Here is a 25,444-nt window from a genome sequence, read left to right on the forward strand (position 1 = left end):
AGAGTTTTCGAGTAATACATTTATTGATGTTTAGGTTGCCCCAGCCTCGGGCCAGAGACATGCTGGACGCTGGAGTGATCGTGGCCCTCGGCAGCGACTTCAACCCCAACGCCTACTGCTGCTCTATGGTGAGTGCAGGATGTCTGACTCCTCCTTTGTCTCTGTCACAGCCACACTCTGTATATAAAAGATGGATGTAAGTACTGTGACATTACCCATGAAGCCTAAACATTACGTTTCCGTTTTTCCTTAAGCAAGAATGATAAGTTATTAGCTTCCACTGAGGTGCAAACTGCTGCTGTAGGCATGTAAAGTTGGACATTTTAACATGGAAGTCTGGAGGGGTTGATTCACCTCAAGAGTCTGCCTCAAGTGGCCAATAGAAGAACTGCAGGCTCCCCTCTGCTTACATCCCCCTCTGTTCTTCTTTTTCTCTCCCTCAGCCGATAGTGATGCATCTGGCCTGCGTTAACATGAGGATGTCCATGCCAGAGGCTTTGGCCGCCGCCACCATCAACGCGGCCTACGCCCTCGGGCGCTCCCACACACATGGATCGCTGGAGGTCAACAAGCACGGAGACCTGCTGCTCCTCAACGCCACACGGTAAGCCCACCCACAGCAGAGAACACTTCAAAGACCAATTTCATGATTTTATGGAGCTTAAAAAAGTTAAGGTAAAATTTAAAGAAACAGCTGTGTGTTTCTATTGTGGAAATAGTGCAATTATTTACTCTGTGTGTTGCACTCAGTCACTCACTGCTTGCAGTTTAGTGCTGCCTTTAACTGTAATGTTATATTAATGCATGGTTTCATAATTTGAACCATTATTTTACCAGGTAGCTTTATTAATTGTGCAGTTTTAGTGATTCCTAATCAGAGAAACTTTGGTGTGCAGATGTTTAGATTTGGTGTTTTACTGATACTTCTGACCTCTTCCTACATTGAAAATCTAATATTGTATCAGCTTTACATTAGAAATAAGAAATAAAAATAACAGAGGCTGTCCTCTGTGTCATTCTGCAGGTGGGAGCACCTGATTTACCAGCTGGGAGGACATCAGGAGCTCATCCGGTATGTCATCATCAAAGGGGACGTCGTCTATGATAACAACAAAATCTTGGACTTGTAACTGTGGAACTAGGTTAACAGAGTGAAGTAAAACTATATAAAAATGTAAATGTGTGCTTAAGGAGCTAACTAAAATAAAGTTTTAGTCTCTTATGTCAGTGTGGTCACACCTGTCAGCCCAATAAGCACTGGGAGGCTTCGGTCCAGATGTTTATCTATGTTCATGTAGTGCTCTGTCCAAGCATGAAGCCATGTCATATCAAACAGCTCTCTCCTTTTATCAGTCACAGTCCCTACATTTAAAATCCTTCCACTCCTACCTCTCCTTCTCTCACTGCCTCCTAATATGCCGTCCCCCTCTCCTCTTCCTTTGTCATCAGACGATTGTGGGCGATCGTGGCTCAAGAGTTGGGAGTTCGCCTTGTACGGTAATCGGAAGATTGCCGGTTCGAGCCCGGCTTGGACAGTCTCAGTTGTTGTGTCCTTGGGCAAGACACTTCACCCGTTGCCTACTGGTGGTGGTCAGAGGGCCCGGTGGCGCCAGTGTCCGGCAGCCTCGCCTCTGTCAGTGCGCCCCAGGGTGGCTGTGGCTATAATGTAGCTTGCCATCACCAGTGTGTGAATGGGTGGATGACTGGATGTGTAAAGCGCTATACAAATACAGGCCATTTACCATTTTACCATTTCAGACAACAGTAGTATTTTCGCCCTTTAGACCAACAGTGCCATCGGTCTGGGTCTGTTAACAGAGGCCTCAAACAATCTGAAATCTCATGTTAATAACCATTGTTTAGTCTTGATTTATTTTTTAAATCAAAGTCACAGAGAGCCACTGAAAGTGGGCAAAGGTTCATGACCTAGATCCAGATCACTGCTGTTAGAAAAGCTGAGTCAGGAGAGAGAGCTTTCCCTCTCAGGTGATCAATCAGTTCACTGAATTACCTGATCTGACCTCTGTGAAGCCTGCAGAGGCCTGAAACTCTCTCTGCTTTTATCAGAGGATTGCAGCAACAAAAGCAAATCTCAGTCATCATCACCTGGAACAAAAAAATCTCTTCAAACCGCATTTCTGTAGAGTGCTCTTTATCTTTATTGAACATGTTAGTACACAACGCTCGCCTTATCTAAGCATTTTTCTCACACGCGTGGCTTTCAACGACTTGATAATTCATTCCCAGTCTTTCTTTCTGTTCTGATTTTTCTCGTGTTATTACTTTACATAAAAAAAACACAATATATTGTGATTTTTATAAAAGCTAACTATAAAAAAACAAAAAAAAACCTAATTTAAATGCTATTCACAACAATAAATGGGTGCAGAGATGGAAAAAAGATATACGGTTGTAGTGGTACACATAAACTGGCTTTTTAAAAACTCTAACGATGATATATTCTATGTACCCAAAGCTCAGCTGTGTGAAACACCTCCATTAATCCCCTCAGGCTTCGTACTTCTTCCCTGCCCGGTGGATCTGCTGGTAAAGTGTCATGGAAAAAGCCATGCCGAGCAGCTGGAAACAGAAAAACACTCCAGTTAATAAAGAGCTGTGTTATGAGGCAGGATTTAGTGCTTAGCGAGTTAACTTTAGAAGGTGGTTCCCTTCTTAACCAGCATAACCAGCCCTAAACCGTTTCTGGAGTCTGATAAGAGATCTACATGATCAAATCAAGGCTTTTTGGCTGATCAGTTCCCTGGAAAATTGTATCACAATTCCTGGAAGATAATAAGATGGTCTCTAGGGTTATGGGACAGTCTGAAGTTTTTGTTTTTCCTCTCATGAGTAAGAAAATAGATCCCCAGGGGAAGTTTATTTCCTGTTGTTCTTTGAGCGTTAATATACTGAAACCGCCCTAAACTTTTGCCTCGTTTTACTCTTGTCAATACAGCCCATGAAGACTTGCTGTAATGTGCCATATTAACACTCAGCAGCAACCTGCCAACCCCAGTAGCCTTAGACAGAACCTCCAGGTAGCCTGGGGTGGTATCTCACAGCTGTTAGGGAAAGGGTCCCTAACAAAGTCTTTAAAGGCACATGGCCTTAATTGGCAGTAAAATGTCTTAAATGAATTTTTATTTAGTTTTTTGTGATTCTGTAACCCTGAGAAAGTTAAGGAAACTACATCCTGGATATGTTGAACTTGCTTCACTGCACAGACCCTGTGAGTATGTAAAGTCTGGATGTGACCACCGGATAAAGTGCTGCTCACCTGTATGACCAACACACACATCGCAATAGTCCCCAGAAGGTGCTTGTTGTCGTCCAGCCACTCCTCAACCTTCTCATAACAGCCCTGAAAAGACAAAGGAAACCAGATCATCAGGAGACATCTGGTCACAAAAACGCTTTACACTGAGTTCACTCTTTTCTCCTTTTGTTCATGGTTACTAACATCTGTTGTTGTTTCTGACACATTCAAACACAACCTAATGCTTCTTTAAATTCAAATAAAACAAAAACAGTTTGGGATTAAGTTCGAGGTAAAGAAATAACAGGAAAACAGGAAAAGAACTGTAACACCAACTCATTAACTATATGAGTCGTGGTTGTGCAGCTCACTTTAAACCAGAGACCTCTTTTTAATCGTTTGAGCCAATAGGATCACAGTAACTGTGCCACGTTCATGTCACTTCAACCAATCAGAAGTTGCAAGGGCAAAACCCACGTGGGCCCAAATTTACTGCATGTGGCCTCTGTCCAGTCATGTGTCTGTAGGTGGGTCTAAAATGGAAGTTGTTGAACATGGCTCTGATGCAGCTAGTTAGGCGTGGTAACTGCTGATAATCACGTGCTACCGGCAAAACTCGGGACAGTAAGTCAATTTCTGTCTTAGTGCATTTGCGCCGCTATGTGTTTTTGTGGTCTTCTTTTGCGGCTCATTCAGTGAATTTTGGTCAAAGTGTGGTGAAACTTGGTGTTTGGAATTGGTGATAGCTTCAGCCTTTCTTTAGCCGGTTACATGAAGTCTAAAGAATTTCTGGTGCGGTTTTGTTTGTTTAGCGGACTTGTGTGCATTTACGTAACTGCTTGTTTAATCATGGTTTGTTTTCGTTGTGTTTGGTGGTTGTAGAAATGGTTTATATGAGATTTTAACTGAGATTCAGAGGTTTCTGTGGATACCACACATGTCGGGATTTATGTTTCTGACCCCGTGTTATAACCGATTAAACGTGATCTCCTCCTTTTTGCCCCCGGTATCGGGGGCGTGGGGCTTAAGTGGTTAAATTTATTGGGCCTTGTTGACAACAGAAGGAATAAAACAATCAGCAGATTGATAACTTCACCGACCCGTGTCCAGAACACATTGGAGGTGTTGCGTCCACAGTCCGGGTAAACCTGCTGGCAGCAGCGGTCAGGAACCACGTCAGCATGGAACGCCGTGTGCCAGTCGCGGTGGTTCATCACGCCGCAGCACTTCCACTAGTAAACAAGCAGGAAGGGAGGAAATGACAGTGCATCATTCAGTCAACAAGCAGCTGGATTAAAGAGTTGCCTTTAATGCATCTGCTCACCTCTCCCTGTATCGTGTTCCAAGCATCCCTCAGGCCGGCGTTGTTGTCCGTGTTGTACAGCACCAGCCCTTCTTTCAGGTCCTGACGGGCATTTTCACTCACCTGTTCACACAGAACCAGAGATGGATCATGGGATATGAAGGCACACTCATCTGCAGCCTGGGAGTGAGCATGATTGCTAGCGTTTTGCAGTCTTACCTTGTCGGTGTAGACAAAGAACAGGATGAGGAGGATAAGTTCAGCCAATAGGATGATCAGGAGAACGATGAAGAACTGAATAAAAGAAGAAAAGTGTCAACATAAGATGAACAAAAGTTCATTTATACTAAATACGGTAATACACTCACACTCAGCAGGAGGCACTTGTTCTCCTTGATGGCACCCAGGCAGCCCAGGAAACCCGTCACCATGACTACGGTGCCGAGGGTGATGATGAGGTTGGCAGCGGAGAGCGAGGGGAAGGAGGGAGAGAGAGTGGCGAAGCTGCCCTGAGAAACCGAGAGCCATACGCCGACACCCAGCAATCCACAGCCTCCCAGCTGAAACACACAGGAAACTCAGACACTTCCTGCTGATTCGGTGACGATAAATTGCTTTAATCTCTTACTGCCGAGTCGGTGCGTGTGGAAAAATTACCCAGAAGAGCAGGTTAAAGAGGAAGAGCATGTACTTCACACAGCAGATGCAGCCGCGAGCCATGACTGAACCAACAGGCACTGAATGAATAAATAAATAAATAAAGATTTTTTAATGGCAGATTTATATTAACAGTCTAAAAAAAAAGTTACTAAAGCTTTGAAATAAACTGATCTCAAGAATACTACCCAAATTCCCCTTTAGGGCACCACTATTCCCACTGTGCGCTGATAAAGTTTCTTAAATTATTTTGGTCTGTGCAAAGATACAACCACCAGTATTTACTTAATTTAGGTCTAAAATGAACTTTTATTACGTAGAGCTGCACCTACATCATAGTCAGTGGCAATGTTTTGAATTTTTAAGGGAACAAAACATGATTCACTTGTTGTGTGTTGCTTGTTTGCACAGAAAAACCACAAGTCACAAGTCACAGTCTGCTTTGATGCACATTATGCAACACTGACTGTAAACAGTTTCCTCTGCAGGGACTCAAAGTACAACCACAACACAGCAAAGAGGAGATGAACTCACCACTTGAACAAGCAGGAGAACGCAGAAGCTCTAGTGGTTTACCTGTGACACACAAACGTACACGAGCATTAACACGGCGCCTACAGGTGTAAACAAGTTTTTAATACCACTTTAACTGATACTGAACTTACCACACAAACAAACTGTTGTCACTTTAAAATGAAGGGTATGGTAAAAAAACAAAAACAAATAAACAAGTATGTGGTTGAGTTTAGGAACATTCTTAAACGTGTTTTGTTTGGTAGCATCTAACTTGACAGCTCCACACATCCTTCACTCGTCCAAAGTGTGGGAGTGGTGAATTTGTCCTCTGCTTTTGTTATTTAAATAAAAACTTCAAGACGAGAAGGTCACATAAATAACAAAAACGACTGAACACTCAAAAATCCCAACTATGGCTCGCTTCTAAAACTTTATTTATACATAAGCTTATATTCCTGTTCTTACCGTTTTAGAAATATTCAAAACAGCCTGAAACTGTTTTAGTCAAACTATAAATGACAAACTGAGCAATTCAAAATTAATGATCCATATTAAATTTAGAGGCAGTGTAAATTTAAATTTAATGGAAATTTTCATGAGGTCCATTCATAAAAAGTGTAATAGATTTTACTCTTACTTGTAAAATTGTATTTGAGATATTGTAAATGTTTTTAAGCACATGCATTTACCCTGTAAACTGTAAAAAGTTCAGTAAGACGTAAGTGTGGTTAACAGATAACTGACTAATAATACAACTTCTCCAAGTCCAAGTACTTTCCACATTATGTTTTAGGTGGTGTCTTTCTCGGTCTCCCCACCACCAAAAGTTAAAAATAGAAAACTGGAAAGACATTACTCACAGGAAATGAATTCATTTAAGGACCAGCAGACACAGACTGCACACTCTAATTTTAGCCGTATTGATATCACCAGTAATGTTGGTAAACACAGAATTTAGCCTCCAAGTACAGACCCTAGTTTTTTGGAAGCATTTTACATTATTGAACCTTTTATGAAGACAAACTTGTCTTTTTAACAATGCATCTCCTTCAATTGTAAATGTAATTTGTTAAAATTGTGCATTTTTAGAAAAGTTTACTGAGCCAAATGTGAGGAAAAGAGAAAAGAGATGGATTGTTTTTGTATTTGTATTTACAGCACAGAACAAAATATCCACATTAAAAAAAAATCATTATAGCAAAATAATAATTTTACCTTGAATATAATTTTAAATATATATAGAATTGTTAAAAGCCTAAACTGAATTTTGAATTAATAACTAACTACACATAGCTATTGATTATTTCATTAATTCATTTATAAACATGTTAACTTTACAAATATCCCAATATCCAGGTAAACCTTTAAAAATGTGTATTTTGTCTGAACAATAGGGCTGCCACAAACAATTATTTTGATAGTCGACTAGTCACCAATTATTTTTGCGATTAGTCGACTAATCAGATCATGCGTCCACTGGACGTAAAACGTACAGCTTATTGCACCAGCAGCATCTGCTCTTATATAACTATCATTAGCTTACAGCTTTAAGTGTTTAAGGTATGTGCTAACTAAAAATAAAGACAAGATGATAGTTTATTAAATTTTAATGAAATTTGCAGATTGCCGTCTGCTCCTTGCTATCTGGTAGCTCCCCTTACGATAAGGGTTCAGATCGCGCGAACAGGTGTGAAATGTGTGTGTTTGTTTGCTTGTTTTAATCAATTTTAAATCATGCTTTTTATTTGTTTTTGTTTCTAATGTCTCTGTAAAGCACTTTGAATCACCTTGTTGTTGAATTGTGCTATACAAATAAATTTGCCTTGCCTTGCCAAAAATATAACAGGACACTGGAGTATATTCTCGAGCATCTCACACTTCTGATAATCAGCTGTCTGCTTGACGTTTATTCAGCTGTGTAAAAACTTTAACTTTAATCTCAGCCAAACCGATTTACTCAGGAACAAATAAAGTACTGAAAAAAGCCAAACAATAACATTTTTAAGTTATCTAAGTGACTAAGTGAGTAGCGAGAGACGGCGGTGGGTTTGAAAACAATTTTCCGGGAGTCCAGTGTTCTCACGGGCTTTAGTGAGCCTTGAACCCCGGCTAGCTATCGAGCTGGTGGGTAACAGACGTCTCAGAAAACGTCAGAGCACTTTTGAAAGTATGTGGTGTCTTGATAAACTGAGCAGATATTTGAGGTTTACAGCTACATTCTCGCCTGAAAATATGTTAAACGTTTATTTTGTGACCCAGAAAGAATAATAAGAGTAACATTAAAATTAACTAGCTGCCACCATTGTTGGAAGCTTGACGAAGTATACACCCGACCCATCCTTCAAATCTGGGGAAATGAAGGGCGCATTTGTCGGAGTCTTCGAATTTGGACAGTCTTCGTCGTGTGGCTGTAACGTAATCGGCCTACAAATGTGGGCAGAAGGATGCGGTTCCTGAATTTGTACACAGCTACGATACCGGACGCTGCTTCTTCTTCTTCGGGATTTAACGGCAGCTGGCATCCTTCTACATGCAGTGCTGCCATCTTCTGTTTCAATCCGTTATTACACTCTTAAATCCTACTACTTATTCCTGCGTCTTTTGGGATCTTACAAAGCTTCACACGACGCGTCGACTATTAGTCGTCGACGATTTTGATAGTCGACGTAAACGTGACTAGTCAACTAATCATGGCAGCCCTACTGAACAACAGCACAAACTCAGATTTTCTGTCAAGTATTTATTATTATTTTATATATAAACATTTTTGACAAAAATTTGATTTTTTTAACAGTTGTTTTTTAAATGTGGTCAAAGCATGTGACAATTATGAGAATAAAATATGACAAAGAATCTAAACAAACTGAAATAGTAGTATAATTTTAAATTTAATTAATCCCTTTTGTGTGTGTGTGTTTCTCTACTACAACATTTAACGTCATACACACTGTAGTAACACAGTAGCAAAACAATAACAAAAACCTATCAACCAGAGACAATAACTTTCTGTTATTTTAAAATGACTAATAAGTAAGTAAAGTAAGCAGTCATGGTAGTCTAAGGAGCGTGGAAAGAAAGCGACAGGACTTTAAGTTTCCTGAAGATGTTTCACTTCTCATCCGAGAAGTTCTAAGACCAAATGGTGGAGAGTCCCAGGTATGTTCTTTTCTTTTCAAGAACAAATATCACAAAGTGCTTTACAATACAAAATAAGACACAACAATTAAATATTTCAAACAACATTCAGCATTTAGATGTTAATCATTTCAACGATTTTTCTGCATTGTGTTTTAATATCCACAAAAATGTAGAGACTTTTAAGATAAAAAGGAAAGATGGGTAGAAGAACAAAGACACAACATCAGTGACTTGCTGAACATGGAAAGTAGAACGCCAGAGCCCATTATTTTTTCCCAATTATGTTAACAAGATATTACGATATGGCTGAATGCCATTATTAAAATATAACATTTAAAAAACATTTACTCTGAGCAATTCCTTAATATTTCTTACATTATTATCATTATTATTAATTTGTAACAGGATAACTACATCTATGCTGAGAGTCATACTCTCAGATAAATAATATGTTCACCATAGTGAGCCTGCAACAAACTAATGGTACTGTTTCACACAGTTCAAATTCATTCAGCAGTGGTTAACGCTGTAACAGTTTTCTGTTTGTTAGCAAGATTAAATCAAAAAGTTATTTTTTATTGATTTATTTTTGAACACAGGTAAGACTTGAATCAGCTTACAAGTGATTAACTTTTGGAGTTGATCCAGATCTGGATAGAGGTCTTTTTATCATCAGTATTGGTGTCAAACACTCACCTCTTGTACTGTGACCTCACTAAAGGTAGCATGAGCACATTTTTAACTTTGCTTAGTTTAACAAATACAATTAATTAATAATTAATTGATGGCATTTTTAATTAATGTCATTAAAAAAGCATTTGCCTACACTCCATCAGGGGAGACAAGGTTCACTTTCCCATAACCCATCATACAACTGGAAGTCTTTTTGCAACCAGAGAAGTCGCCCCCTTCTGGCCTTTGAAAATAATGACATCTTCCATCTTTTATATACAGTCAACACAATCACATTTTGAATGGGGCTTTCAGACGTGGGCACTACAAAAGTACGTAATTAAATAAATTTTTAAGCTTCACAATTATATTAAATCAGAATTTTTTTCATGCCCTCTGGCTCACATCATCACAAACTATCCCAAAACATCGCCCAACGATACAGCAGCTTCCAAATTTAAAAACTAGTGCGTGCAATAAATCTCTGCCTCGACGTGGTTTGACTGAGAAAAGCCATTTTGTTTTTGTTTTTTTAGACATATAGTGGGATCCTCGTCCCGTGGTGACGTCATCACCCAAACTTCAGTTTGCGGTCAACAGTTTGCGCTTTTTTAAAAAAAGAGAGGGGGGTGGGTAAGCGTAACTGTACCGGTGTTATTTTTAAATTCACCAACTTTATACTTTAGCGATAAGAAAAAATGCTAATGTCTGCCTACACGAAGCTAGCCCACTTCGCCGCGGCTCAGGCCGTGATTCTTTCCATGTCCATGTCGGGTAAAAGAAGAGGAGGAGGATGAGGACAAAAAATGGGGGATCACTTTCTTACCGCAGTCAATGAAATTGCGCTCATCTCCCCGCTAACTTCTGGAGGTCCGCATGGTGCTCTGCCTCACAGCATCAGCGGCTTTTAACGTACAAATCCCGCAGTTGGAAGCTACGAAGTCCGCTCGGAAGTTTCCTCTATGGCTGGAGGAGGAGGAGGACGTTTTCTAGGGAGAAAGGCGGAGCACAGAACTGGAGGACTGGAGGCGTGACTTTCGGGGGAAGGGAAGACAGCGAGCCGGTCAAAGACCCCGGCTGGATAAATATGAGTATTAGAATAGTTCACATAGTTTCCTATCGTGGCTCAATCCTCCGATTTTATCGACACAGTTGAAGCCCAAAAGAGCAATGATGACAGTTTTGTTTCACCTAGCGGTCAACAGCGGTACTGCAACATCTAACAGCAAACAAGAGTATGAACGACCAGATATCAATTTATTTCAAAAAAATATTTCCATACTGATTAACACTATTTAATAATGCAAGACGTTTATACTGAGTTAAGTTATACATACAGTTTTAAATTTTTTTTATATAAGTATGTATATAGCTACATAGGGTTTTGGACATGACTCACTCGTTGTTATTTCGCCTCTGTACACCACCACAATGGAATTTAAATGGTCATCAAACGCATCACAGTGAGACTGAAGTGCAAACATTCATCTTTAATTCAAAGGGTTTAACAGAAATATTGCACAGTCCCACATTTTCAAAAACATTTAAAAATATCTAATTTCTTTGCCCTGAGAAAGTCTTGGGTTGCTTTTGTAGTATGCTTTTGGTCTTTAATCATTTTCACTGTGAGGCACTGTCTAATCAGTTTAGCCCTGTACACTCCTATCAACAAACACACCATCAAAACATGACGGATAATAATAATGAAGAAATTCGCACAGATTTTTAAAAAGTGTATTTTTTCTAACAGCCAAATGGAGGTGACTCCTCTGGCTGCAGAGACACTTCCTGCGATCAGCTGTCCTCACTCTGTGACATCAGTAACACTTCCTTGCTCATAGGGGGTTGCCTGATTGCTGGAGTTTTAACTGCATTATTTTAAGCTCTCTACCGTACAATATAAAGCACTTTGAGGTGACTGCTGTGGTGATATAAATAACAGTGAACCAAAGAACACCAAGCTGGCTACATCCATCTTTATCATTTATAATACCCATGTACCAAGCTCACAATAAAAGTATGGCCTTAAGTCAGGAATACAATAAAAACAAGCTTTTAACCTTCACTCCCAATTACAAAGGTATACATGCAAATTACGTGTTAAAGGTGTTTGACCTCAGCCTACTTTAAAAATAACAGGTGTCTGTTAAGGAGGCAGAGTGGGTGGATGATGATGTCATATAATTAATGCTTGTATGTGAACCCCAAACATCCACACAGAAATCCCCAAAGCCAAAGAGAACTTTAATAAAGGTTTGACATCATAACATCAATATAAATACGTGACTCTTAACAGAAAATACCAAATTAAATTACAAAATATACAAAAAACCCCAAACATTAAAAGCTTGTTTTCCTCTCTCTGTAACTGCTGTTGAGCATCCATGGTGATAAAGCAGGAGCTTCCTGTGTATTCCAGGGTGGAAGAGTTAAAGCCATTGTCCATGCTGTCCTCAAACTGGGGTGTGTAGAGGTGCCCCCACAATGAAGGAGGTTATAAGAGACACGTAGGGAGGTGGACAGCGAGACCATTGCTAACAGACTGTTCCTCTGTTGTGTCAGCCCAGCCTCGCTCTTCCTCTGCTGGCATCAGTTTAACCCAGGACCCATCGATCAGACTGTGAGGATTTCAACTGCACAGACTCGCTGCTCTCTCCATCCTCCTGCTGAGACGCACATATTAGAAATGTTACGTGTAAAATCAAAGAGACATGGTAAGTCTTTACACGTGAAGTAAAATTTACTTTATGCACACCTTGTTGGCAATGGCGCGCAGTTTCCCCAGCAGCGAGGGTTTCTGGGCGTAGACCACGTCGTCATCGGGCTCCTCTCCTTCAGCCAGGCCACAGCTGTCTGCAGCTGGCAGCTCACACTCTTTGTTGGCAGACATTACCAGACGAGAGTACTTGTACTCCAGCCTGGCCACAGACCACAGGGTGTGAATCACAATCAGGCAGTGTATCATTTAACATCAGACAGCATCCGGTACGAGTGTATTTTTAAACAGAAATTCTTTCCATGACTTATCTATTTGACTCAGCTTTCTGAAGAAAATCACGCCTCTTATGTACTCAGTCACCCCCTTCATGCCCGGTTACTCATCTCTCACAGAGCTGCTTTTCTTTTCTTTTCTTTTTTTACACTGATGTCAAATGATAATCATTTTCAAAGCCTAATATTAAGACAATTTCCTTTGTGGGATATTGTTGACACTTTTCCATAATTTTTCACCATATTCTCACTTAACTGAAAATATCTTCGTTCTTCTTTCTTTTGTTAACTGTAATTTTTCAGGAAATATTTATGTGATTTTCCTTTTTCCTAACACTTTATAATAAAGCCCTAAAAGTGCAATTAATCTAGAATTAAAAGTAATTTCCGTACATTCAATCTGAAATTGCAATGTAATTATATAGTCATAGAAATACTTAGCATTGGATACACTAGAATAAGGGAGTAATGCACAAATTATACTGTTAGTGATTTTAAGTAGCATATAATTTGGGCCTATGCCCTGCAGCATTTGCTGGTGTTTATTTTTTCTTCTAAGCAGGAAGGGGAGACCAGCCCTTATTACATATTTATATGTAATATAAGAGGACAATTCAAGAGTGGAACTTCAATGATATACACTAATATAATGCATAAACAGTGTAAGATAGGGAAATTTGATTTGTTTTTCCACTAAAATATATTGGAATTATGCACTACTTAACATTACTTAAACATTAGTTAAAGTTACTTAAACTTTACTAAAAATTAGTTACACATTACTAAAAAGTATTTCCAGTGTAAATTTTAAACTTTACTGTGAAAGCTCTAGCTACAAATGAATTCATGATGTAAGGTAAAATACACGAGGATCGCACCCTTGATTGGAGGCTGTGCTATAACTATAAATATCTGTCTTATGTCTAGAATAAAATTTCATTCAATTTCTTTATAAAAAAAATCAATCACTGTTAAATCTACAGTCTTTCCCTCCACTAAATATTCTCACTTTTTCTTTGGTTTATCTACTTACAGTGACCTTAATCACATGATACACAAACATTCAGTGTGCTGTATTTGCACAGACAGATAGATACAAGAGGTCACAATTACGGTGATAATAAAGACAGATTATTTCTTTTCATACACAAGCATGTTCTCAATCCTGCTAGCCTTTAAAATACATTCAAGATGATAGTAATCATAAAGGGTTACAAACAGATTTTTGAGTTCACTCTGCAACATGTTTACGATTCACTGATTTGCAACGCTGGGCATTAAAACTGTCACCGGTGCCTTCAGGGTGAAGAATTTGCTGTCACAGACAAACATCTCTGACCACTAATAACAATTCGCTGTGATCTTAATGAGCACATTGGCCTGCTGTTAGGGTGCCTCTTATTACCTCTTGTTTTTCTTCCAGAAATAGCAGGTGAGGGAGACGAGCAGCACGGCCACAAAGGCCCCGCCTCCAACGCCGACCTTAAGCCACAGAGCGATGGCCTCACACGGGGAGGAGCTCCGGGGAGGCAGAGACACTCCTTTGGTGCACAATTTGGGCTCGTTCCACACATATAGAGTTTCCTGATGACATAAGGGGATTTACATTACTGATTAATGTGTTTTCTCAGGTTATAAATCAGTTTGTTCAGTATGAGAGACTCCGGCTTTCTGTGAAGTAAATGAGGTATGGGGAAGGTGTGAGTTACCTGGACGCCTCCCTTGCATGCTCCCTCTATCCGGTGGTAGTCGTCCTCAGTGCAACGTGGACAAGCGCTGGCACTCTCCCACAGGAAGTGAAACGTGCATCCATCACATGTTCCTGCTGGACAGGAGCTGTCAAACACACAGATCAGTTATAGAGCTGCTAAGAGTAGTACATTTGTTACCTATTAGTTATTGAATGTTTTTGTTATCAAAGTATAAAAATAAACATCAAATCTATACAGAAACTACACTTTAACTGACGTGCAACTACCTGGGTACGGAGAGCTCTCCTCGCTCAGACTTCTCTGGGTTACAGCGAACGGTGATGACTGAACTCCGACCCAGATCACATGATGCCGTCACCTGCGTTGAACTGAAGGAACACAAACACACATCAGGGACTTGAACACAACAAAAATATTTGACTGTTGCTTCCAGCTTTCTTTTTTCTTTTTACCTGTAGAAGAAATTGATGTCGGAAACATCCTGTGAGTTTACCGGGAAAAGATCTGGTTCGGCACTGACACCATTGAGAACCGTGTCTACTGTCGCTCCTGAAAAAACAAAGGGGAGAGAGATCAAGGCGGTTTTTACCAGCTGATTATCACAAAACTGCATGACGCTATTCAACCAGCACCAATCTGGGTGATCCAACCCAATTAAAACTGTTCACCCAGGGGTACAGCAGGGGGCGCTCACGAGTCAGTCCCAAATAAATCTGTTTCACAAATTGTTTCCATTAGTTTTTCTTATAGTGAAACGTCAGAATTCTCTTAATCCAACCTGATTGGTCAGTTAAGGCTTTACAAATAGACACCCTCCACTGATGGGACTTGATTCCATATGATAACTAGACTTGAGAAATGTAATTAAACCCTAAGTGAAACTCCCAGGTATGTATATGAAGAAGCTTGATTGAAAGTGAGTGACTCAGGAAGTTCTGTTTAGGCCCTTACCAATAAAAGTGTCAGCAAGGCTGATGGATTGCGAGGAAATGGCCATTCTGAAGCCCCGCCCATCCGATGGGATGATGGTCGACTGACAGATAAAGCTGTCCACTGAGTTCACGAACTGAGCTGCGTCGCTCTGGTCGTCTTTGTTGGACACGTCTGTGACGTTATCGGTGCAGACAGCAGCTCTCTTTCCCTGCAGCCAGCGCCAAAATGAATCTGTCAGTGTATAATTTCTCTAATGTCAGATTATTTTCACATCTATTTTTCACCGCTTTACATCCTAACGAGATGTGGACACGAACATCTCATCTCACGGTCAAATATACAATATATCCACCATCCATCCATCCATTCGTTTCCGCTTATCCTTTTCAGGGTCGCGGGGGTGCTGGAGCCTATCCCAGCTGTCATAGGGCGAGAGGCAGCATACACCCAGGACAGGTAGCCAGTCTGGCGCAGGGTAACACACAGGGACAGACAACCATTCGCACTCACATTCACACCTATGGGCAATTTGGATTAATCAATTAACCTATCCCCACAAACTGCATGTCTTTGGACGGTGGGAGGAAGCCGGAGTACCCGGAGGGAACCCACACAAACACAGGGAGAACATGCAAACTCCACACAGAAAGACCCCGGCCTGATGGTGGAATTGAACTCAGGAACTTCTTGCTGCGCGGCAACAGTGCTAACCACCGTGCTGCCTCAATATATCCACCATTAAAAAGTAATTCTCAGTATGTTTTTTAGATCACAAGAATTTAGGTGACTTCATACAAGATAAGCAAACTCAGTTCTTATATCCCTTACACTTAAAACATTCAATAAAAAACAGGTGAAAGATAAAAAGAACAAAAGAACATTTAAATGATTTTTAAATACGTTTGCTTCACAGGCTGATCTCTGAAGTGTTTTTGAGGCTGATGTAAGCACAAAGCAGGTCAATTACCCCGTGGCCACACAGGCTAATGTTGAACAGATGAAGGTATTTTGTGCCTTTAGAGGTGAAACTGGGCCCGATGGTCAGCGAGGCCACATCGCTCAGGGCGCTGAGGTCAAAGGTCAGGGTGCGGTTGTTCAGCGTGTGGGTGAAGGAGCAGTCGCTGTAGCACCGGGAGTGTTCCTGAAAGAAAAAGGAAAAACATGATCTCTCTTAACTGGATAAAAGTACTAAAACATGATGATCCAGAATGAGGTATCATGACTGCAGGGCTCTCACCTTGTTACTGATACTTCCTGGTCCACACGCGACACACGCATCCTGGCCGTAGGTTTGTCGCCCAGCCAGGTGTGTGTTGGGGGGACACTCCTGGCATCGGTTGGTGTCTCTGTCGATGTAAAAACCAGCTGGGCAGGGAACGCAGGACGAGCCGGCACGCTGGGAGTTCTGAGGTACCAGAGCGCAGGCACGGCACGCTGATGCCACCCCGTCAATCACGTTCGTCAAGTTGATGGAGTAGATCTTCACCGTGTCAGCAATGAAACGACGGACCTATAGACAAAAATACGCCACCGCAATTCCTTGTTGGATATCTTGATATTTGAGACAGCCTCACTCTCGGCAGAGCCTTAATAACGTTGCTTTAACAGCTGACGCCATGAATAAAAATCACACGACTGAAAATCACTCACATCTAGAGCATGGTTAGTCCTCTGGAAGGCCCACGTATACGTGACGGAGGCGTTTCTGGTCATGCTGTGCGAGTACGACTGTTTGCCCTTACTGCCCTCCCAGGACTCCACCACTGTGGTGCTCTTCCTGTTCACGTCCTGCAGGGGGCGTGCCAATAAAACACAAAAACAAAGGATTTGCTAACTGAGCAGTAACACGCAGAACACCATTATAAACCAGACCTCGATGATGAGACGTGACCATTCTGACTCACTCAGTAAAGTTAGCCACCTAATTACCACCTTCTGCTGGAAATGAACACAAAGAGGCACACACCATCATGAAGTAGAGCTCGCAGTCGGCTGAGCAGATGGTCTCGAACACAAAGGTTATCCGGCCAAACTCGCTGCCGGTCATCCCTGAAAGCGAGGCTGGGACCCTGTCACCAAACACAAACACAAACTCGCATTTAGTAACACACAGATCCTGTTTGTCATCATTAGGACAGGCTGGTTTCTTCTCTGTACACAAACACACACACACAGACTTACTTGAAGCCAGGGACATGCAAGCTGAGGATAAGATAGTCATTATCCGAACTTCCTGCTCCGCTGCGAATGTGATCTCCCGCCACCTCCCATCCTGTGAAGCAAAAGGCGCGATGCACTCGTATTACACCTCCGTAATTCTCCATGACAGCATATGAGAGGTTGTTTTACAACATTATCCACAATTAGCACAGCAGTAATGGGTAAAAAGTGGTTGCAGGTGATTTCAGCTCGCAATTCAAGCTCAACACAAAGCCCATTTTCCACCCAGACGTGTTCATTCTGACTCATTTGTCACTGTCACCTCTGCATTTGCTCTTAGTGATTAGATACACGGGGAATGGCTAGTGTTGTAGTTTCCTTCACTGTGTTTACATTTTCCATGTAAATTTTACTGTAATTAACCATAAAATTAATATTTTACATTTTCTGCTTTTTCTTTTCTGTCATAGTGCTTTGTAAAGTCTGCAGCTGAAGGTGTTACATAAACAAAGTATTGTTATAAATATATCTACTAACGTGTCAGGCATCCGTGTGCTCACCGTTCTTGTCGTCACATTTGGAATTGCCCACGTTGAAACAGGAAGTCTTCATGTTGGAAGGCAGCACGTTCCACCATTTATACTCGTAACCCAACACCGGCTCGGTACCTGCAGGGCACTGTGCACACGCTGGCACACACACACACACACACACACACACACACACACACACACACACACACACACACGCAAAGAACACATAAAAGCTGTTTAGACACGACAATGACATTTACCTCCTGGGTACAAAATTGTGTTTGTACAATCTTTTCAGCCGGGTCGATCTTAAACAAATTCATCTCATAATGATGGACAGAGGTGATCATTATATAAGCAGATGGAGAGGCTTTGTAAACTGCTGGGAGGACGTCCAGCCTTTGAATGGAGAATAATGAAGGAATTAAATGAACTTTGGTTTTTATTGGAAGAGAGCTCATTTGCAAGTACAGGATCCAGCTTAAGTGTACAAGTTGTATGACTGTTGTAATTGTTTTTATTAGTTAAAGTATGTTTGCAGCAGTTTACAGCATGCCACATCTATTTACATGCATTTATTTATTGCTTTGTAAATGTTTGTTATGTACTGCTTTAAACTCATTTTTCATTTTTTACTTGTATTTTATTTTAATTTGAGTACTGCTTCTTTAAATTCTATATGTATTTATACCTTAAATGCTTTTCTAAAGCATTTATAAGTATCGCTAACCAGCTCTTGTATGAACACGAAGCAGTGGAAACGATAAAGATGTTTAGATTGATGAAAACAGATTTAAATTTTATCAACACCAGGGTGAGGCCGGCGAGGATAGGTGTGAGCAGGTTTACCGTAGGTGCCGTCCGAGTGCGTTCCAGGTGGGCAGGGCAGGCAGGTGGAGTCGTTGCTGTTGTAGTAGCCGGGGTTGCAGGGAGGGCAGGGCTCTCTCTGGCCTGTTGCCGGCAGCTCCACGGCTCCTGTGATGTTCTCCACGCAGATTTTTGGCTCCACCCAACGATACAGCACCTGTGTCTGTAACAAAGCAGGTTTAAAGCAGGAAATTCACTCTGCTCAAGCAAAAACAAACACCTTAAAAAAACAAAGGTGAGATTTTTTTACTGCCCTGTAACAAGGTGCACTTCTACAAAAGCCAGTCGGCATGCTGCCTCTCAGGCTGAGTTTTCATGGGTTGTTTATCGCACTGAGAGACTTTACCTGCTTTTGCTACAACACTAAATGAGCCGTCGAACACTTTTAATGATGCATTTTAATCACCTCTGTCTTTCTGTGTGAAACGTTCACGGTTTTTCATACGTACAGTGTATAAAATTTGAGTGCTGTACATATCACGTGACAGGCAGTGTCAGAAATATGTGACAAAGTAAATAAAAATAATAATAAATAATAAACGAGATGAGAGAGGAAACAAAAAGTAAGTAAAACATTTAAAAGGTGAAACCATTTTAGATACACGAATACCAGCTGCACAAAAGGATTAAAAGTAAGGAATAAAGAAAGTTACTATTAAAGCAGTTCAATTAAAAACAAATATAAAATAAATACAAAAATGATCAGGCACGGAGGAAGCCAGCTTATAAAAATATTTAATTTAATTTTCTTCATTAATATATTTGGTCATTATATTAAATATGTTCAAAGAACCGAGCCTGGTTCTCCCAAAGGCTTCTTCCTGCTAAAAGGGAGTTTTTCCTTCCAACTGTCACCAAGCATACGATTGTAGGGGTTTCTTTTTTTTTTTCATGTTGTTGGGTCTTTACCTTACAATATAAAATGTCTACTGTTGTTATTCGGTGCTGCATAAATGCAATTTGAATTAAATATTAATAAGTATAAATTAGTACGCTTAAAATAATACCTATCCCTATCCATAACCCTTAGCCTAAACCTGATTATAACCTGATTATAACCCCGACACTAAAACCACATTTTGAGTCTCAAAATTGTGGGGATGTGAATTTTGTCCCCATATGGGACTGATGGTCCCCACAAGTGTAGTAGCATTCCAATTTTTGGTCCCCACAAAGATATATAAATATGGTACACACACCCACACACACACATATACACTCGCTCTGGTTTTCCTTGTTGACTTTGCATATGAGTGCGACACAGGGCGTGTTTATATGCATATCTGTCCTTGTGTATTTAAAAAGGTCATTGTGTGTGTGTGTGTGTGTGTGTGTGTGTGTGTGTGTGTGTGTGAGCGAGAGAGAGAGAGAGAGAGAGAGAGAGAGAGAGAGAGAGAGAGAAATATGAAACATGCAAGCACTGCTGACCTTCCCCTCGCTGTCGCAGGCTGTGTGGATCTGGAAGTAATCCTTCTCCGAGCACGGTGGCCTCTCCTTACATTCAGGCCATCCCTCGTCTGAGAGAGGACGCAAACACAGAGGCAGGATGAGCATCAGCAGAGACCAACGAGGTGCTAAAACTAAATGAATCTATTATTATTATGAGGGAAGGTGTTTCCTTAGCCGTCTCCTCAGAGGAAATATGCAAGCTTATTATTACTGTAAGTTCACCATGTCAAACATGAGAGAGAGAGCTTACACTGTTTACATTATGACTGAAATAATGTAAACACTGTTTGTTGTGGTGCTGTTGGGCGTCCTGTACGTACGTGAGTAGTGGTGTTCGGGGCAGGGCGTACAGGAGGACGCCCCTTTCACAGAGTAAGTGTTGCTGGGGCAGGGCTGGCAGGATGAGGAGCCGGGGGTCGGGCTGAACCAACCGGGTCGGCACGGGAAACACTCGGATGTGTAGGCGACACCTGGACAAAAGTGTGGAGATGCTTTAAGTATACGCACACCTGCAAAAAGCATCCGACCCTGTGCTGGAGGTCAACTTTTACCTTCTATTTGGATGTTCTTCAGCAGCACAGGCTTGACCATCTTCCCCCCCACCAGTATCCCAGTGGTTCTCCAGTACAGGATGTTGGTACCAGACTTCAGGCTCACCTGAGGCCAAGGTGCACACAGTGAGCCACACATCACATGATACTGCAGCAGCTTGCACACACAGAGGTAGAAACACGTGCTCACCGTGTGTGTGTCCCATTCTCCATTGTTGGTGACTTTTATCCATTTCTGATCGTCAGTCTGAGCCATTTCCTGGCATTGCTCATTCTGGACCTGAGAACAAGTTAACACAGAGGTTATTATCTACACAAACAAGCAAAAATGACTCTTCTTCAACATTACCTGCTATTAAATTCATTATGGATACGGACAAACGCTACACCCAGAGTATAACTTGAATAAACTTGCACAGCCTTGTGTTTGACTTTTTAAAGCACTACATTTCATCTGTATGAAATAGGCTTAAAAACAAGTCAAGCTCATACAAACTCAAAACTCATCAGCTAACAAATATCTGCAGTATGACTGTTTCTCTGTGCAAAGGTAAGCTCAGCCGCCTCCGGACTACCTTCATTATTCTTTAACCAGTAAGAATAATTAAAAATGTCTTCTTTCATAGCAAGCTTTTAAAGGTCTTGCATGTAAGTTTTTTAATAGCATAAATAGAATGAATCATACTTATGTTTACATTTATTTATTTCTACTTTGTGGAGTGTATTCTATTATTGTGTCGTATTATTGTTATAGTTTATTTTTATTGGTGCTCTATTCATTTTGCTACTGTAATTATGAGAAATTCTCATCTTATCTCATATTAAAAATGAGTGATTTGGACCAAATTTTTCACAACACTCTCAAGGATGCAGTTTATGAGCAACACAAGTTACTCCCGTAATAAAACAACTTCAACCAAGCTGGGCAAGAGGCCGAGCACACTACAGACAGGTAGTCGTCTACAACCAATTTACAATCACTAATCATCTAAATTGTCAATAAATCAAGAAATAAAACACTCTTGGTTTTATTCACTATTTTAGTTACAGGTGCTTACATAGAACTCGAAGAAGATGTTGTTGTCGGGGTACTGATAGGTGAAGGAGACAGAGCCCTGTTTTTCCAGATGTACGGCATAAACCAGGGACACCGTGCACTCGTCACGGTTGGACTCCAGATACACGCCCTGCGGCGTCCACGATGAGCTGCAACGAGAGCAAAACACAGCGGCAGCATACTCCATCTTGTTATATATTCAATAATACATGAATACCCATCTCCATGGTAATGGTAATGCTGTGTGCGCCACCTTTTACAGGCCTGAATGTCCTCTCCATTCGGCCCGGTGTCGAGGAAGCTGGCTAAGCTGGTGAAGCCTGCAGGGATGGCATCCCATTGGTCAAAACGAAGGCCGCTGCCCAAAGAATAAGAACCAGCCGCACACGGCGTGCACTGCTGCGTGGACATCTCCAAAAACTTCCCAGCCGGGCATGAGAAGGCTGAGGGAACAGAGAGGCTGTGTTGGCATGTGCACACACACACACACACACACACTGTGGTGGTACTCACAGCAGTCAGTGCCTCTGGTCGGAGGAGGAAGGTCTGAGCAGGAGCCTGGAGACCTAGGGATGGCGACCCTCCATCGTGCCCCTGTGCTGTCACACTCTGTGTACTGGTAGTAGTACTCTGACTGCACGATGAACACACACACAAACACACACAGACACGCAGATAGAAAGATCAATAAGGTATCCATTCATGGTTCCCAGGAGATGAGACTGTTTCACATTGATGATTCCCTGACTCAGGGTTCATATTTGTGGGTTTGAGTTCAATTTTCCTCAGAGGGAATCCCAACACTGCTTGTGATACTCTGAGTTTTCATCTAGAATCGTCATCAGGTTGAGGTTGTTTGTACCCGCCAAACCTCACGTTTTTCCTGGTGAGGCTTGATGAAAGCCTGTGCCTTTCAGAGTCATCAAGAACTACACGGCAGACAACATTTTAAATACCATACGTGTGTGAGTAAAGAATGAAAGTCCTAATGGACGAAACAGCAAATCTGTGGATTGGTGGATAGGTTGAACTGGACCAAAAATGACTGGTGGTTTCAAATTTTTCCCCTTAGCACTGTTTGCCTAATGTTGCCTAATTTGCCCGCACAGGCTACACACACATACAGTACAACATAGCTTCCCCAATAAGAGCTGACCCTGTGTAGCCTGACACTAACAACACTGCTCTGCTGCTGATTCCACATTCAACAAAAGCTGGTCGTACAAAGGAGAGCATGGAGACGTTTACAGGGTAAAAAGATGGCTGACCTCAATGTCCACCGCAACCATCCACCGGTCATCTAATGGTCCATTAAGAGCGTGTTAGCGGGTCATCTTATCAAAGGACTGCTGGCTGTGACCTCATGCTCATTGAGGGAACTGAATGTTCATCCACAGGCCCTCTTTTTTAGTGCCCTTTATTTTAAAGGGCACTAAAAGGTAAAGTAATAACGGAAAAATGTCTTACATACTATTTATAATGTATCTATTTACAACCTCTGGTTGTATAAGAGCACATGGGGAACCTGAATTGATCTGTAGCTCCAAATAAAAACCTTCCCGGTGACTTTTTTGTGTCAGTCACTAGTTTTTTTCAAGTCGCACTGAATAAAATATGAAGTTCATTTAATATATGAAATCAGGTTTATCTTTGGCATGCTCATTTGTGTCTTTTATAAACCCAAAGAAAAGCATTCTTTGTACTTTTAAAGCAACTTCCTCTGAGTCCAAAGCCTCGCTCTGGCAGATCTCCATCTCCTCCCTCGATCCTGCTGTTCAACTGGACAAACAAATCTTCTGAGCGCCGACTGACATCCGAGCAGCAGCTAATTAAACTGAAACAATCGCAGTGATAAACCTGACAGAGTCAATCGGTGCTAGAGCGATGGCTTTCAGATGTCAGATGTGTGTGTGTGGTGCAGATAAGCCCGAGCTCTTTTAAATGACTAATCACCTCGCCGCAGTGACAAACGTGGCCATTCATGCCGCACCCCCTCCGACAAACACGCCAGCAAACATTCAAAATGAGGCTTTGCCGTGCGAGCAGCAGCATCACCTGCGCTCAGATTCACCTTTCTGTGTTTCTGCACACAAAGAGGGCTAATGTGCTGACAGTGGGGGGAAAGGTTACACTGATAAAAAAAAAAAAACCACAGGCTAATGCCTTTTGCTGGTCTCCTGGGTGACTCACGCCGGTTGTCATGGAGACTGATGGAAGGAAGCGAGCAGGGACGGGATAAAATTCAGTGCCTCTTTACAGCAGAGGTTTGAGGATTTGATAGGACCCTAATCTCTCTAACAATGTATTTTTTTAAGTGCAGAAAAAAACATCTGGAAACTTCTGAAGCTGTATTAAGGTCATCTTTAGAAAACAGCACACAGCTGTTATATGACCGCTTACTGTTTATGCTTTTTCAGTCAGGTTTCCAACCGTTTTCATCTGACTTACCCAGAAAGCCCATTCATGTGATGTAAAGACCCCCTCAGTAACACCACTTCTCATGCTTTATTTTGATGTACATCTACACTCAGTGTTTAAACCACCAGTAATTTTTATTTTTTCCCTGCCTAACATGATGTTTAGTCACCATTTTCAACAGTTTATCCCTTATTTCTGCTATTGTTGGCTAAAATAAGGAATCAACTTGTCAGTGCCCGCTTTTTTAATGGCCCTGACTCCTGAAGTAAAATTCCCCATTCATTTTCTCCATGTCCAGATGATTCCCTGATGGTTTTGGTTGGTGGATCAAAATATGTCATCGTTGACATTTTTTTTATACATTCAACTAAAGAAACTGGAACCAATATGTTTATATGACAGACTGTTGATAACAAAGTGCCTAAAGATAACATTTAAAGTTAGTTCTTTGTTGTCTGTTATGAGTAGACACCCCTACTCAAGGGGTGTTATGCTTCACCCCTTGAGTTTGGTGCCTTTTGTGCACTTGAATGTTTCATAGGTCAGTGTTAACAGGTTCAACAAACAAAAAAAGGTCAGGTACAAGGACTGGACTGAAAATGAGTGAAAAAGCAGCCAATGTACAAAGATGAATGTTGAAAAAGCTTAAAAAACAGGAGAACTGTTTCTCAACATTTCTTACAGCTTAAAAAATTATAAGAAAGTCTGGTTCCTTGGAAACGGGGATCAAGACTTTGCTGATGTTTTCCATCATGTATTAGACTAATGTTCATTTTGTACCATTGTTCAGACGTTTCACACCTCTTTAAATGCTGTATTTCCATGTTTTGTGTGACAGCTATCAAGCTGAATCTCATCTAATCTAATAACGATAACTGCTCCCAGTGGCTTAGCGGCTCCTTGATGCAGGGTGCGGTAGGTTTTATTGATTTTATAAACTGACGGCAGTGAACTGTTATTTAACACAGGCTGGATCCTGTTTTATTACCCAGAATTCAAACTCTGATGAGAAATTAGTTTTTTATTTATTGAGTTATATTAAGTGTGAAACATTTTTATTTACTATTTAGAGACATTTGCGTCTATAATTTTTTTCCAACAGTTAGACGAAAAGTTCACTAACACTCTTATATTGTGCATTTCAATAGGAAATTATAGTAAGTGGCCATTAAACTTAATTTGTGACCTCGAAAGTAAAAGCACAGTTGAACTATGCTTGAATTTACATGCA

General features: G+C 41.1%; 3 protein-coding genes across 3 annotated transcripts in view; 1 reads left to right on the plus strand and 2 right to left on the minus strand.

Moving 5' to 3' along the window:
* Nucleotides 1–1,179, plus strand: part of amdhd1 (amidohydrolase domain containing 1) — a 4,758-nt gene extending 3,579 nt beyond the window's left edge. Inside the window, 3 exon segments of the mRNA XM_005747248.1 lie at nt 45–128; nt 444–604; nt 1,025–1,179. Coding sequence (XP_005747305.1) covers nt 45–128; nt 444–604; nt 1,025–1,130 — 351 coding nt within the window. The 3' untranslated portion in view covers nt 1,131–1,179.
* A 956-nt stretch (nt 1,180–2,135) lies between these two features.
* LOC102215404 (tetraspanin-9) lies at nt 2,136–10,682 on the minus strand. The gene is made up of 9 exons (XM_005747249.2): nt 10,369–10,682; nt 5,751–5,792; nt 5,217–5,296; nt 4,928–5,119; nt 4,779–4,853; nt 4,581–4,682; nt 4,357–4,488; nt 3,278–3,361; nt 2,136–2,580 (listed from the first exon to the last, which is right to left on the minus strand). The coding sequence occupies exons 3-9, from the start codon at nt 5,277–5,279 to the stop codon at nt 2,509–2,511; spliced, it is 720 nt and encodes a 239-aa protein (XP_005747306.1). The 5' UTR covers nt 5,280–5,296; nt 5,751–5,792; nt 10,369–10,682; the 3' UTR covers nt 2,136–2,508.
* A 355-nt stretch (nt 10,683–11,037) lies between these two features.
* LOC102215691 (UPF0577 protein KIAA1324-like) overlaps nt 11,038–25,444 on the minus strand; it is a 15,945-nt gene continuing 1,538 nt past the window's right edge. Inside the window, exons 2-22 of the mRNA XM_005747250.2 lie at nt 22,309–22,429; nt 22,049–22,238; nt 21,797–21,944; nt 20,929–21,018; nt 20,739–20,844; nt 20,508–20,657; nt 20,167–20,255; nt 18,721–18,901; nt 17,899–18,027; nt 17,360–17,450; nt 17,145–17,247; nt 16,829–16,966; nt 16,416–16,688; nt 16,146–16,319; nt 15,197–15,386; nt 14,698–14,794; nt 14,512–14,613; nt 14,243–14,369; nt 13,939–14,117; nt 12,298–12,460; nt 11,038–12,205 (exon numbers count right to left, since the gene is read on the minus strand). Coding sequence (XP_005747307.1) covers nt 12,137–12,205; nt 12,298–12,460; nt 13,939–14,117; nt 14,243–14,369; nt 14,512–14,613; nt 14,698–14,794; nt 15,197–15,386; nt 16,146–16,319; nt 16,416–16,688; nt 16,829–16,966; nt 17,145–17,247; nt 17,360–17,450; nt 17,899–18,027; nt 18,721–18,901; nt 20,167–20,255; nt 20,508–20,657; nt 20,739–20,844; nt 20,929–21,018; nt 21,797–21,944; nt 22,049–22,238; nt 22,309–22,429 — 2,910 coding nt within the window. The 3' untranslated portion in view covers nt 11,038–12,136. The remainder of the gene's footprint in view (nt 12,206–12,297; nt 12,461–13,938; nt 14,118–14,242; nt 14,370–14,511; nt 14,614–14,697; nt 14,795–15,196; nt 15,387–16,145; nt 16,320–16,415; nt 16,689–16,828; nt 16,967–17,144; nt 17,248–17,359; nt 17,451–17,898; nt 18,028–18,720; nt 18,902–20,166; nt 20,256–20,507; nt 20,658–20,738; nt 20,845–20,928; nt 21,019–21,796; nt 21,945–22,048; nt 22,239–22,308; nt 22,430–25,444) is intronic.

The sequence above is a fragment of the Pundamilia nyererei genome, unplaced genomic scaffold (genome assembly GCF_000239375.1).
Source record: "Pundamilia nyererei isolate P.nyererei 1_Seehausen unplaced genomic scaffold, PunNye1.0 scaffold00192, whole genome shotgun sequence".
NCBI lineage: Eukaryota > Metazoa > Chordata > Actinopteri > Cichliformes > Cichlidae > Pundamilia > Pundamilia nyererei.